General features: G+C 38.8%; 1 protein-coding gene across 1 annotated transcript in view; it reads right to left on the reverse strand.

Annotated features, from left to right (window-relative positions):
* The window catches only part of LOC139942159 (G-protein coupled receptor 54-like), an 80,287-nt gene extending 68,441 nt beyond the window's left edge, over window positions 1-11,846 (reverse strand). The window contains exon 1 of the mRNA XM_071938894.1: window positions 11,499-11,846. Coding sequence (XP_071794995.1) covers window positions 11,499-11,846 — 348 coding nt within the window. The remainder of the gene's footprint in view (window positions 1-11,498) is intronic.
* Window positions 11,847-14,949: the final 3,103 nt, after the last annotated feature.

Raw genomic sequence — 14,949 nt, forward strand, 5'->3', positions numbered from 1 at the left:
AGGGACATTTATTATGTTTTTATTGAAGCATGTTTTTGAATGTTTGGAGTATTTACCGATTCTAAAATGGTACAGAGACTTTGATGGTAGGGGGACAACAGTTTTGGCAAAGCTAATTACCACGGGTTTTCAGTCTCAGAAAATTAGATTTTAGAGGGGGGGGGGGGAGGAGACAAGTACTTCTTCACGAGGAAAAAACAACCTCCCCCTCATTTGCCCTCTGTTATGTCACCCAACCATCAGCTAACCCGCAAAGCTTCCCCTTAAACCATGTCTGTTTGTTTGACTGATAATTCAAAAACTCATCCCCAATTCCGCCCTCAAGGGTTATTTTCCCCTCGTCGCCAAAACTTCGAGATAATCTCCCAGACTATAACCGCGCGTTCGTTTACCCCGCAACGATGAAAATGTAAATTTGATTGATGGCTTTTCTTGTTGTGTAAATCTAAATTAAATCCACCTCAGTAAAAAAAAAAGAAAAAAAAAAAAACAAAGAAAGAAAACAAAACATTAAATGTCATTAGTAAATACAAGACAACAGTTTGGGATACACGTGACATCACATCCTTTATTATTATAATTAACGTCGAAACTTCAGCGAGTAAATGTGTATGAGCGCTGAAGACAATTACATGGCAGTTTTGCTGTCTGTGACTTGTTTCTCGCCGTATTATAACTTAAACAGTTGGCATATCATTCAAAATGAACTACACAATTCTGACACGTTTTCTTTGTGCACTTGTCAAGTACTAATTTGCGTATAGATGATCGTTATGGAGAGTATTTAGGTTGTATTTGTAGGCAGTTAGTGCTGTGTGAAAGAAACAAAAACAGTGCTAGGCGCCAACATTTGTGGCGTTTGTCCACACATCTCTTTGCCAGAGTAAATAACAATCCATCATGCTGTAGATTTAATGCCTGCATGTTAATATTTTACGATCTCAACACTTGAGTGTAGAAAGGATAAACGGGTTGAGGTATCATCATATCTTGAGGCAGGATGGCCTTGTATGTAGAGGCAACCTGTTCCCTCTTGTCACTCACTGGCTCGGTATTTTATACAATATTGTACCTTAGCTTTCGACAAAGACTCTGCTAGAGTCGAAACATCAGACCATGAACTTTTTCTGCATATGTTACTTTAATGTATACAACTGTTAATGACTTATTGTATATTGTGTCAAAGATAAGTGCTACCAGTTAAAATGCAATAAAGTGTTGCAACTTTGTAATGGAATGACTCTCTGTGAGATTTCAGAAATTAAAAACTTAGGTCATTGTGTGAAATCTCAAAAGGTAGTTTCGTTATAAAACAAAGAACTGTGTATAATTGCATCTTATCGGGATAGAAAGTCTCGTAGCAAGTTTGTACAGACATTATTTGTTATATTGTAGGAGCGACATGGGGGCTTTCCAAATGTGTTTGTTTCCCTTTTCCCTCCTAATCATAAAAAACCTCCACCCAATATGCAGCTGCTCTCGTCAAACAATGCGTCTGATTTGCAGACATATCTAATAGCAATCCGTAACTGTCAGGACACTGGCCCCGACCGGTCACACTCCGGCCAATCTTCAAGGGGCACTTTCCTGACCCCATTCATCCTCACTGATCCCCGGTAGTGATGACAGCCCCTTCCCCAACCCCCTTCGTTCACCAAGATAATCCTTTGTTTGCGCTGAGATTTGTTCTTTTTTGTAAGAAAGTATCCGGGACAGAATGGGCATTCTCACCCCCATACAATCAACTCGTTAACACACCTATTGTAAACTAGGAATTACAGTCCTTGATAGTCTGTGTGCTATCACACGGGAGCTTTTTGTCAGGGTATTCCAGAAGCTTCACAAGTCCTTCAAAATTGAAGCTGTCAACATGTGTAGCGCTGGAGAAGGGTTTTCATAATTCATGAATGCATAATCTAGTATGTTTATGCAACCCAATCGATGCGATATCAAAGCTTACAAAAAAGTACATCACCATGTCAACGGTCACGTCAGAGCCAAGTAAGATTCCATGAAGAAAAACAAAACCCCAAAGTTATACAGGGACCGATATCATTTGCGATATTAGATAGGCTTCGTTGGCGTAACAGTTAGCGCGGCGACGACCTTTGGTTGGCTGTGACGTCATCACTCCTTGCACAATCTGGTTAAGGGTAAAGGTTTTCTCGACAGGGGAGAGTATGTTCATTCTTTGAAAGATAGAATGGTCGATCATTCAACGAGGCAAAGCTGAGTGGAATTGAACATTCACTTTTCAACTTTGAAAAAAAAAAAAAAAGATTCCACCGTCGCACTCATAAACACTCACTATTTGTTTAATATACTTTCATTATACTGATGAAAAGTAGTGTGTATCCCGTAATGTGTTGCCGTGGCAATCTTCCTGCGTGTGTATACAACGATTGAGTACATGCTTCAGTGTTCACATCTTTTATAATCAGCGTCATTAGTTATGTCATTATTTACGTCATTAATTACAAGAATGATTTAGTGAAGTCATAAGTAACAATAGAGCGAGTCTGCATGCAACGGCATTGTAAATTTAATATGAAAAGTATGTTCGGTCATTGACTTCTGACACTGCAAAACACAATAATAGTTCTTTTTGGATAATGTTAGGCAATGTTTGTTTAGTGTACAAATATATTGTACCATTGGGAATGTCAATAAGGCTCAAGCTTACATCACATAAAACTAAAATAGTTTTTTTTTTTTTTCAATTTTGGACAATGTTAAGTCAGCAGATGGCCAGACAATTGTACTTCCTCAAAAGCAATTAATAATCTCGTATTTCACCAGAATGTGAACAACAACAACTATATTTGTTTCATTTCCAATCATTTCAATTATAAAGTAATTTCATTTTCCCTCGACAACTGCCCGAACCGTTTTCAATTATCTCATACCCAGTCTGTTAATAAAGTCTCTCTTCTCCATATAACAACTCAAAGCTATACTGTCAATGAGCTTTTTATCAATGTCGCTATCGCACGCGTCATCTGTAGCTTATTGTTTTGAACTGTTCACATCATAATAACTGTTCCTTTTGTATGATTTTGTTTTTCAGGTTTGAATAGTTCATGATAAGGATTCTTCACTTGACTTTACATAACATGAAAAAGTAAGGTAGGCCAACATGTTTATACTTCTTTTTAAATGTCACGTTATTCTCTTGAAGGGTGTACACAACAATGGCAATGTGGAAACAATAATTGATACTAATGGGCTTGTATGGCCTACCCTCCGAGGAGATTTTTCAATAGGGACAATCGGTCCTCCCTAGTTGGTTCTTTGTTTGCATGGGTCCTCACTAGTAGTTGTTGACAAAACCAATAGGGATTGCTTCAATACAGCAATAACGTAGTGGTCAAACACGACTGCTACATTTGCAAAGGGCACCGAATATTATACGGTGCAACGATTGTCAATGTTGAAAACTTCACTTTGAATTAGTTGTGCCTGAAATGCTGTAGGTTTTGGAAAATTGGTACAACATTTTATTGTTAATCTCGTGTGAACAAAAACTCGACGTCTGGGAACAGTGCAAACCAGTAAGATTGTTTTCAATGTTAACTTCTTACTCCGATGGCCGATTGTCCTTTAGTTTTCACAGATTTATTACCGTGTTTTTAACTGTTAGTAATTACAATGGGTCACATCAAGATGAGTTAATCTTGTCTTTGACGATTGCCATCGCTGTCCATGTACTTTGATTGTTTGTATTTAAACCGTTCTGAGCTGAAGTTTTTACAAAATAAACCGACGCGCGAATAGCTCCCGTAATGAGTTTTCAAATAAACAGCATTTTATTTTTAACTGCAAACTTACGTAGACACATTCAGAGCCCGCACTGGCTGACAAGTCAAAGAGAAAAAAAAAAAAAAAAAAATGCATTTTCGATTAACGTGAGCATTCTTTTGCTGTGTGTGGAGAAATTATTGTCACACAACCGCCCTGGCGAGCAAGCAACTTGTGACAAAATCTAATTTAAGCAAATACAATTAATACAATTCCAATAAATCTATCTCGAAGATTTGCAGAGAATTCACCAATTGCTGAAGTAGTGTTCATTTAAGAATGGCAGCAAACAGTCAAAAAAAGATTGATTCCACACTGTGCTTTATTTGGTTGGATTCGATTAGGTCAGGTATACCTTAAGGGTTTCGACTGAGTAATTTCATTGGTGTATGTTAGGGCCATCTCGCCATGAGGCACGCTCGCCGTATAGTGTTGACGTTTAGAGGCAGAATTAACTTTTACAAGTCCGCACACACCCCCGAAGTGATCAGGGGGAAAAGGGTGTTTTTATTTGAGAGACGTTTTTATTAATAATTTGAGATCGAAGGGAGGGCCTTGCCCATAGATGCTGTTGTTGATATGGACATGGCATAACGAGAAATATGACTAAACGTGGTTTGCATCAATACAAGTACTGTGTATATACAGTGCCTTCATACATCGCTGAAGGTAAAACCAAATAATACAATGTACTTTCGTGAGCAATTTTTTAGATAGCAAATCCATTGTTGAACTCACATCAAATTCAATGAATGTTGGAAAATTACCACTAAAAACTTTGCATATTTTTTTGATATAATTGGGAACCTCAGATTCACACGTGGAGTACGCATCTCCTTCCCCCGAGTGGTTTGTTTGGTGCATGATGTTGCGACAGAGTCCCTGTCCCTCAAGCAAAGAGATAATCTGCATTCACAGCTGCACACTGACCACCTTTCATAAATAATTAAAGCTAAACTGTTATTCAAGTATATATAACCTTTACATATTCTTGGGTTAAAACAACTTTGTAACAGCTTTAGTCCATGTCAACATGTTTTAACGTTCTATACTCTTGTTTTGACAGGATACACTTTTAATGTAATAAGTAATATCGCAAATACATATAAATAACATGGTAATCCCATAGTTTTGTATGACTTCATTCAAGATTCTATATAAAACCAGTGGATTTAACAACTAAGTGTAATAATCTTGACTCCTAAATTTAAAGCGCGATCCTTAAAAAAAAAACAATAGTTGAAAAACCGGCATTTTACTGGTTCAGTCGAACACTGAATCTGAGAGTTCGATTAATAAATAATTCTTTTCGACACGAGCAGGCAGGAACGTCTCGTCTTAATAAAAACAACATCAAAAACAACTAGCTCGAAACGCATCACAATATTCTTCCATTAAATCTTCCACCTGCTTTATACTGCCGGTTTGGGCGTCGACCTACCTCATCCTATCTCACTCAATAGGTTTGAAGCATCGACTGTGTGATTATTATTATGACATAACACGTTGCTTAGCAATCAAGCTCGATTGATTCTAGAGTGGTCATCGAGACAGATCTTGGAGTAGTTGCTGTTACGTTTTCCGTTTCCACTTCAAATCTGGTCATTGTTTTTTAATTGTCAATAACAGACATTATTGGTATAACAACTCGTTCGTCTTACGCATGATCATAAATTAGGAAGCTAAATTGGAGCAACTCTGCGTTCGTCCAAACGACAAAAACCTTATTGTCTAGTTATTTTTCTTACTTTTTCTTTCTCCAAAAACCCGGTTGACATCACGTGGGAAGGTTGGTCAACCATAGTGTTTGTTGGATATAGGAGATCAAACAATGTTGTTGTTTTTTTTTGCTTCTTTTTATTATGCAAGTCGCCAGACACTTAAGGCCTGAAGGCCACTTAAAGGTGTGGGCTACAGTTATTTTATTCCAGAGGCCGTTGCCACCTACTCCTAGGGTTGAAACAGGGTAACCCCTTTTACAGTCCATACGGATGAAGGCTTGCTGGGTATCATCAGTCCGAAGCCTGGCCGGTAGAGTAGAAAGCACTACTTCCCCAATTTAACGTAGCAAGTGTCACAACCGATATTTGAACCCACACTCTGCTGATCAAACGCAATAGCTTGGATCCGGTGCTCTTTACCGCTCGACCATCATAAATATGAACTATAAACAGCCTAGTTGGAACAGCTCTGTATTAGTCCAAAAGACGGACACCGGAACGTCTAGTTATTGCTCTTCTCCTGAACTCCGTTGACATCATGTGGGGACATCTATATGTGTTTGTTTGAAAGTTTTTGTGAGGAGTGTTATGGCTTGCGATATGCCTGTAGTAGAAATTGCGTATTGCCCTATTTGCGGATGGGTGGTGGGGGGGGGGGGGGGGTGAAATATATACCTATCTGATGGTCACGGTTATGTTTCATAAGATCTCAAAAGGTTCATCGAATTTCATCGTGCGAAGAATTATGTTTAATGTGATTTTCTCCTCAAACGATTTCCCCCGCTCTACGCCACAATGGAACATTATAGAAATAACAATTCCCACGTGCTCAAGCCATCTTTTAAAAAAAAGGCCGACGATGCGTACGGTTCATGGATAAATGCTATCGATCCGTATATTGTTTCGGTAATACAATACCGACATTTTTTGTATAGGTGTCACGTCCGAAGCCCGGGCACCGATGATATCTTTGAAATGTGCAACTACTCAAACTCCGAAGTCACAAAATTAAATTTAAAACTGAAACCACCCCGGGTTTGACCTTTTTGAAATGTACACATTAAAGGCACTGTACACCTTTGGTAATTGCCAAAGACCAGTATTTTCACTCGGTGTAACTCAACTTATGCATAAAATAACAAGCCTGTGAAATTCGTGCTTAGATGTTCATCGAACAGACGCTTGTTTCTTAAATTTGTGTGTTTTAAGATGCATAGGCTTCAAGCGAAATATCGAGTCAGAAATTACCTCTTTCTCAAAAACTACGTTACTTGAGAGGGAGTCGTTTCTCACAATGTTTTATACTATCAACAGCTCGCCATTGCTTGTTACCAAGTAAGTTTTGCTAATTACCTGTAGTGCCCAATACATTTTACCAGATATCTCTTTGTGAGTGTTACCGTCGTGTCTCCACTGATCGCAATGCAACAGTGAACGAGACTTTGCCAACTTGTTCAAACCTACTCAACATAATATCGGCACGGCTATCGTGTAAATATGAAACCTCAGATTCCATATCCTTAGCCGCATAAGATTGTTTTCCATGAGTACATATTGTAGAGTGCAGTGGGCTTGTTGCGGACTGACAAGATTTCTGTTTTGACAGCCTGTCCTAACTCGGCCAAGACGTGTAATCCACTCGATAGGTATGCCCCAAAGAAATACAGTTGATGGGTACAACTGGTGTAAAAAAAAAAAAAAAACTACTTCCCGTCTCAAACTTCCCTTGATACGCAGCGATTAGTGGTGTGTCTGGTGTGCAAACAAGTTGTTTTGGACGCCCCGTCCATAATTCTCGAAATACCAAGTACGCACGTTCAAAAATGTAGCGCTCGGACTAAATCGGAGCCAATAAACAAGCTTTATGGTTTGACTTGTAAACAAACAAAAACAAGTAACATCACATTGAAAAGATCAAGAAAATAAGTTGGAGTCGACCAGTGCACTTATCAAGAAGACATGCAATCAGGTGGACTAAAACCCGGTTCATACTTCCTGCAAATGAGAATGCTATATTTCGCAACGAACAATCCGGAAGAGTTGAGCACAGTTCATCAACTCGTGCGAGTCGTTCACAGCGAACACGCATCTTTGACGTCAAGGTTCGTATCGCATTCGCATCGCAGGAAGTACGAACCGGGCTTGAGGGACTTGATGGACAGGCGGTATCCAAACATACACAAACATCTTGGAACTAGTAGAAACAGCAAGAAGGGAACTTTTGAACACTAGGTGGCAGCAGACTTACCAGGTAAATGTTCATTGTTTACGTAGTTCTGAGCACGCGCACAGTACCGAGAAAAATGTATTTAACCTGGTAAGTCTGCTGCCACCTAGCGTCAAAACAGTCTCCCATTGGGGTTCAGCCAATAATAGCGTGATACTAAGTTGCCAGGGGGTGGGGCCACTATAATGAAATAACACAAACATTTACACTTGTTGATTCAAGGCACTGGACTCTATTGGTAATTACATCAAAATAATTGTTATCATAAAAACTTATTTGTTAACGAGCAAACGAGAGCTGTAGATATAGTATAAAATTTATCATTGTGGGAAACGGCTCCCTCTGAAATAAAAACATAGCTTTTGAGAAAGAGGTAATTTTTCAATCAAATCATACGAGACTTTTGAAGCCTGTTATTATGCGTCTGAAAGCACACAAAGTTGTGCAACAAGGTTGTTTTTTCTTCAATTACTCTCTTTTAACTTCGATGACCAATGCAGCCCAAATTCTCAAAGCGAGAGAAAAAGAGGGGTCCGAAAATTGATCTATTATTAGTTCAGTATATTATTTTGTTTTTTTCTTCTTCTTGGGTTTAGATTCTAGTATAGAGTGCTTGGGCATACTCAACAGACGTCCTTTAAAAGACTCATTTCAATGTTTATTTTTAAATTGTTCTTACACTGTTTACATCCTTAATCAGAGAAACCCTTCGTCTTAATGAGCCTGACCCTTGGGATGGGGTAACCTTGTTTGGAAATAGTCTATTCATAATAGTTTGTGCGCAATGTTAATGACCGTTGTGATTTCAACTAATTGCTAAAAAAAAAACACACACACACAAGAGTAGTTATTTTAAAGGCACTGGACAATGTTGGTAACTACACAAAATTAAGCTGCTACTCATATACATTTTGAGAAAAGGCTCCATTAGCTGAATGAACGTAGTTTTTGCTAAATAAGTAATTTCACATCACTCAATATTACTAATGCATCTGAGAGCACAGACATTTGCAAAATAAGGGTGTTTTGGCTTTCGTTTTTCTACCGCAACTTCGATCACCAAATGGGCCCAGATTTTCAGATGCATTATGATACAAAAAGTAAGAATACTGGTCCTTGGCAATTACCAAACGTTCCCGGGGCCTTTAATCAATCAGTTTAGTGTTGCGTTGCGCACTATTTGTGTTCGTGTTAGTTGATTCCAATTTAGGTATATTACGTTGATGCAACGGACTTGACTATTTCTGCTTATTGCAACACCCCTCCCTCAAAGAAAGAAAAAAAAAACGAAAAAAACAAAAACCCGAAATTAAACGTCACACTTTACCGGATGTTGTGTCAAAATGTTTTAAAATATAAAGGGGCATGGTCCAGGTTCTTGGTTATTACAACAATACTCATAATTTGCCTATACAAATAAGACTAAAGTAGGATTGCAAAATTGTTGAATTTATAGCTTTATTGCCTTAACAAAGTGTTCAAAAGGTTTACCATGCGAAAATAAATCTTAAAAGGTAAAAAAAAAAAAAAAAAAAAAAACACAGATTGACCGTGTACTCTCACTGCATAACTATAATTATTGTAGAAAGCTTTCCTCAAAAACTAACTGAGGAGCTGTTGTTTTTGAGAATTGCGTAAAACTATATCACAAAATTAATTTATTTTCGTCTCATGAGACGAACACTTTTTTAGCACGTACATCGTATGCGACTCTCCCGAAAAACATTGCTCCATGTGATGTTCACTTTAATAAAAAAAAAAAAAAATTAAATAAAAAAATTGACGACTGATAAGGGTGGAACTTCTACATGCAGGTTATATTACATACATCTTCATTTACAGGGACTATGGATTCATGTCCTGGCCAAAAACTTTATCTACAAAAGGTACGAAAAACCATTCTAACTGCAACTAAATACTGCACAAATCTCGGATATCGACCGGAGTCAGGACAGTGGAGGTATTATCCGCGTACTTGGTTTGTCGAATCAATACTAGGGATTGAACCACTGTGACCTTGCTGAATGAGATTCCCCTTGTATGTGTTTAGCTTCAGAAGTCAATTGCAACCGGATTTAACAAATACTGAATTGGACACCAAATAGAGCGTGTCTCTCTCAAAAAAAAAAAATAATGAAAATGCCTTTAATTATTAAAACAATAACCATACTTTCTTGTGGTAGTGATACGTCTTTTAATAACAACAAGAAATAAACATTCAGGATATTTAGTCACCAAATGAAGCGTTTCTGTCTCTTTCTAAAGAAAAAAAAACCAATTACATTAAAATATATTTTGAAAAAGTCAAGAGTATAGTACGTGATATCAACAATCTCAACCACGTACAACTTTAAAACAGTGTTTGTATTCGATTTTGCTTATGAGTAGTAGATTTGTATGTCTTTTTTTTTATGTACACTTACGTTTTGCCTTGTACCGAAGTGCTTGTACTTTATTGTTTTTTATATTATTACGATATAATGCCCTCAGATTAGAGCATCGCAGCTGTTGGAAATATGAAAATAATTATATTTGAAATGTTAGGCAAACTACCTTGGAATGTTATTAACTGTAACCATCTACTCAATGGCATCTAAACATGACGAAGGATTCGAAGTTGTTGGCTTTAAAGTAGTGTTGGACAAAAATGATATATACTAAACGTCATTATTTATACGTAATCAAGTCGTGAAACAAACTTTTGCGTGGGCGAAAATGAAAGGATGCACATACCTTTTAAATTAATACTACCGTAAAGAAACCCTTCTTTATAAAAAGGTATCGATACATACTTTATAGTATACAATAATATTTACAGATGTATAACAAACTAATAGGGGAAATGACCTTAGCTTATGGTTCTAAGCAAAAGCTATAAGGTCTGTTTTAGTTGTTCAGAGTTAGAAACGCTAAGCTTCCAGACTGGCGAGGCCAACATAATAAAAACATCGTCACGGATGAAAATAAAACCCAAAGAATTCCGTTGATTGAAAACAAATCTATTTTACTTGTGACCGTTAATAAGAAAACTAATGAAGCTTACTGTTTAGCTTTAGTTGCAAGATACGTGTACACATGTAGGCAAACCTTTACGTGAAAACGTTACGACGTGATCATGTTTGACACGCTCGTTTTCCCGTTTTCACATTACGCGAGGACCAAACCTCTAGTTGAATGTTTGTTGCACCAGTGGAGGTACATGTGTTGGCTGGAGACTACTGATATAAAAAGATCTTAAAATAATAATAAGTACTCTTATCCACAGTCTTGTTACGTGTATACAGTTACGTAAACGTAAAAAACGTAAAGGTGAAATCGATACATTGCGTGTCGCGATAATTTGTGAAACGCTCGCGTTTACTGTTGCGTGCAGTGAGTGAGACCAAACTACAATGACTGTTTTACGGAGAACACTGGTATTGTAATAATTGTGATCAATGTCAAAAGATTTGTGTAAAGACTAGGCAAACGCATACGTGAATACGTTACGCAGTGTGACGCGAAACTTGGCACGTGTTCACGTTTGCGTTTATGCGTGAGGCCAAACTTCGATGGCTGTTAGTAGGCGTGTATATGTGTTGGCTGGAGACTACTGGTATTGTACTCATGTTGATCAACATCAAAAGACTTCTGCGAAAACTAGGCTGGAAAACGGGTGTGGGGATGACTAAGTTGAGCTTTTAACAAAAATCATTCAGTATGCATTGTTTGCACAAGAAATGAGTGTTAGCCTTATAAACAATTATACTCACATACTGCATGAAGACCACCAGCTTGCAAATGAAGTCACCAAAAATCCAATCGGTGAGTATAAACTGCGACGCCGTAACGGGTGCACAGATTACCACAAACACCATATCCGTGATGGCATTATTCATTATGAAGAAATTAGTGACAGTCCTCATGCATCGGTTCCGGGCAATGACTATCACCACACAGCCGTTCCCAATCAGCCCGACCACGGTAATTATCCCAAAGATGATCGGAACTAGTATAGCGTGAACACCCGTCTCTCCTTCGAACCCATTGGTGAAGTTTGAGTTGGACGAGTAGTAGAAACTGCTGTAAGAATAGGAATAAGATACATCAGGGTACTCCATCTTGCTTGTAATGATGGTGGCATCTGCTGCTGCAGCAGTCCCAGAGCGATAAACACACGACGTATAATGATTTTTCTTGCGTCGTCGTCGTCCCAATCGCGTAATAAAAAAAAAAAATGCTGAGAGGAGGGATTTAGTTGCGCAGACGGTGGAATGAAGATAACTCAATACACCAGCAGGGGTGTTGTATTGCGGATTGTTAACCCCTACACCCCATGCAAGTCATTGGAATATAAGATGTACTTTTCCCACTCCGTAGAGTTTAACAGAGTAATGAGGCGATGATCAGTTTGAGCCCCATCCGCTCTGCCTCTGTAGTCCTCACACCTGGCTGAGCTCATGGGTTACTAGACGAGGGGATCCCAGCAACAGTCCGATGGCGAACAATGCGCGTCTTCGCCACACGATGAACTGCCGCGTACGGCCGGGGCCTAATTGAGCGCGCAAGTTAACATAATGAAGAGGAAACGCTACTTTATGGGGAAAGCACTGTCTCTTGTCCAGAGTGGTAACGTGTATCGCAAGTCAAATAATTCAAGTCCTTGCTTTTACACGCTGATTTCACAGCCCCCTAAAAAAAGATGAAGGGGGGGGGGGGGGGAGTGCTGACTTAGGCCTAGGGGGAGTGAAGCTCTCGCAACTGGCTCCACACGCTGGTGGGTTCTGTCCGTGTTGTTGGATGGAGGGCGCCAGTGATGAACGGTTTCTTCTCTAGCCAGGACTACGTGGTGTGCATGTTAATCACATAGACTGTGATCGAAAGAGGCTTGTGATTCGACGATGCTTGAGTCACGTTATGAGGAATAGTTTAGAGGATTCTTGGATGCAAAAGAAAGAAAAAATTAAGAAATGAAGAAACAAAAATTGCAGTGGACAGGAAAAGGTCTCACCTCCTATGGATTAGTCTTCCCGGAGGAATTATCAAACGGGAAACATGTTTTCAAAATCATATCATATTTCACTGTTGTGCGGTCGGACATTGGCAGGAAGGCTTAGTACGGTCGGCTCGTACGAGCAGTGAATTCCAAATAAGTCGACTAAATGACGAAGCCTTTCGTCTTTACTTAACAAACATCCGTTACGAAACCATCTGGTAGCAAAACAATATTAATGAAATGATAAATATTGGTTAGATATTCTAACCATTTTTATAAGAAAGCAGTTCAGTGTATACGTGCAGATGTGTAATCACGTTTTCTTCCTTTTGTAAGTGGAGCTTTCTTTTTAATGAATAAAGATATCAGGTTATCTTTTGTATGTGTGGCTGCGCTGCTACATTTAGTGACCGCAAAATGTTTGAATCCCTTAAAGCCATATAATATTTAGTATACCCTATCAGTATTATTTCAAATCTCTAGAGATATGAGGATATTACCCCTTGATGGTTGGCGGTATTTATTATATATGCGGATGAACGTTTGAACTGTTCATTTATTCGAAAGAAGGAAGTCAAACCTTTCCCGTTATCCATTGAGCAGCGTTATTAATTTTGACACCTTGGCCACCTTTGGTAAAATTGTCAAAGACCAGGGCCCAATTTCATGGCTCTGCTTACCGTAAGCACATAATTGGCGCTTACGGAAGCAGGGAGTTCTGTGCTTACGGCAAGCGTGTTTCACGGGATAGCGGCGAATGTTGGCTTCTGCGCGTGCGTACTTCCTGTTACTATAGGCATTCTATGCTTACAAGGCTAGCGCAGAAATTCGGCGCTTGTACGTTAGCGGGGAATCGTGATCGTAAGCGCTGAATTCGGCGGTAAGCAGAGTCATGAAATTGGGCCCAGTATTCCCACTTGGTGTATACCTACATACAATAACAAGCTTGAGCAAATTTCGACCCGATTGGTCATCTAAGTTGCAAGAGAAACACATGTGTGCTTTCACATCTCTATAAAAGAGTAAACAAAGTTACATGTTTCTCAAAAATACGTTACTTCAGGGAGAGGAAGCCAGTTCTCACAATGTGTTAAATTTTCAACAGCTCTTCACTTGTTGCCAAGTAAGTTTTTATGCTTGCAATTATTTTGAGTCAAAACAACATGTGGACACTATTTAATATTGTCCACCAGTGCCGTTAAAGTCCTCTTGATGGTACAAAGTGAGCGTGTGGCATTGCTCCTCGGTATACTTTTCACACAGTATCAACTGGGCCAGGGTGGGGCTCAGAGGGTCTACAAAAACGTCCTTCTTACAAATCTTTAAGTTTCAAATCCTCAGCGATAGGTTGTTCCCAATAGAAGGCCCAAATATTTATCAACACTATTTCAACAACCCATAGCGTTACACTGTCAGTTAATAGCAACCTTCCTTGAATTCTATTAGCGAATACGCTTGAGAAATGTATAATAAAATTGGCAAGGGTAATGTCGTTTATCCGTTGGATTTTTACAACAATGACCAATCCGCTGTCCAAATGGAACTCCCCATTGACTTGTACACAAGCGAGCATTAGACTGTTGTTTAAGAAATAATCTTGTTTGACACACCTGACTCATCCGGTGCAAAATATTCAGGTCCGCCCCTGAACTTGTGGAACATGTAAATATATAGACCAGTTGGACGTCTGTAGATTCGCCAAATCAGTGATCTCTCGATTTGTGACTAAAGCATTTTGAGATAAACATTATCTGTTTTAAAATGGTAGGATTTATAATGTCCAACAGTGGACCCTTGTGCACTTGAGACAATCTTGTCTGCAACACGCGGATGTCTCCATTAATGTTCCACACTTTGGTCTCCCTCGTAAATGCGCTGAAGGTTCTTATTTTTGTGTCGTTCTTCTTTTTAAAAGCGTGCCCCCAAATAGTATCACGTTTTCCTTTTGTGCGGACAGCTCATCGAATCGGGCTTAGATCCCAATGGTCTTTGTCATAAGTATGTGCTATTCATGAAAAACCGCATCGGGCACCAGCTTGCATAATATGCTCCTTTTAAAGACACTGGACACTATCGGTATTGTCAAAGACCAGTCTTGTCACTTGGTTTATCTCAACATAATAATGCATAAAATAACAAACTTGTGAAAATTTGAGCTCAATTGGTCGTCGAAGTTGCAAGATAACTACGAAAGCAAAAGTATTCTTGTCACACGAAGTTATGTGCTT

This window comes from Asterias amurensis, chromosome 9, assembly GCF_032118995.1.
Source record: "Asterias amurensis chromosome 9, ASM3211899v1".
NCBI lineage: Eukaryota > Metazoa > Echinodermata > Asteroidea > Forcipulatida > Asteriidae > Asterias > Asterias amurensis.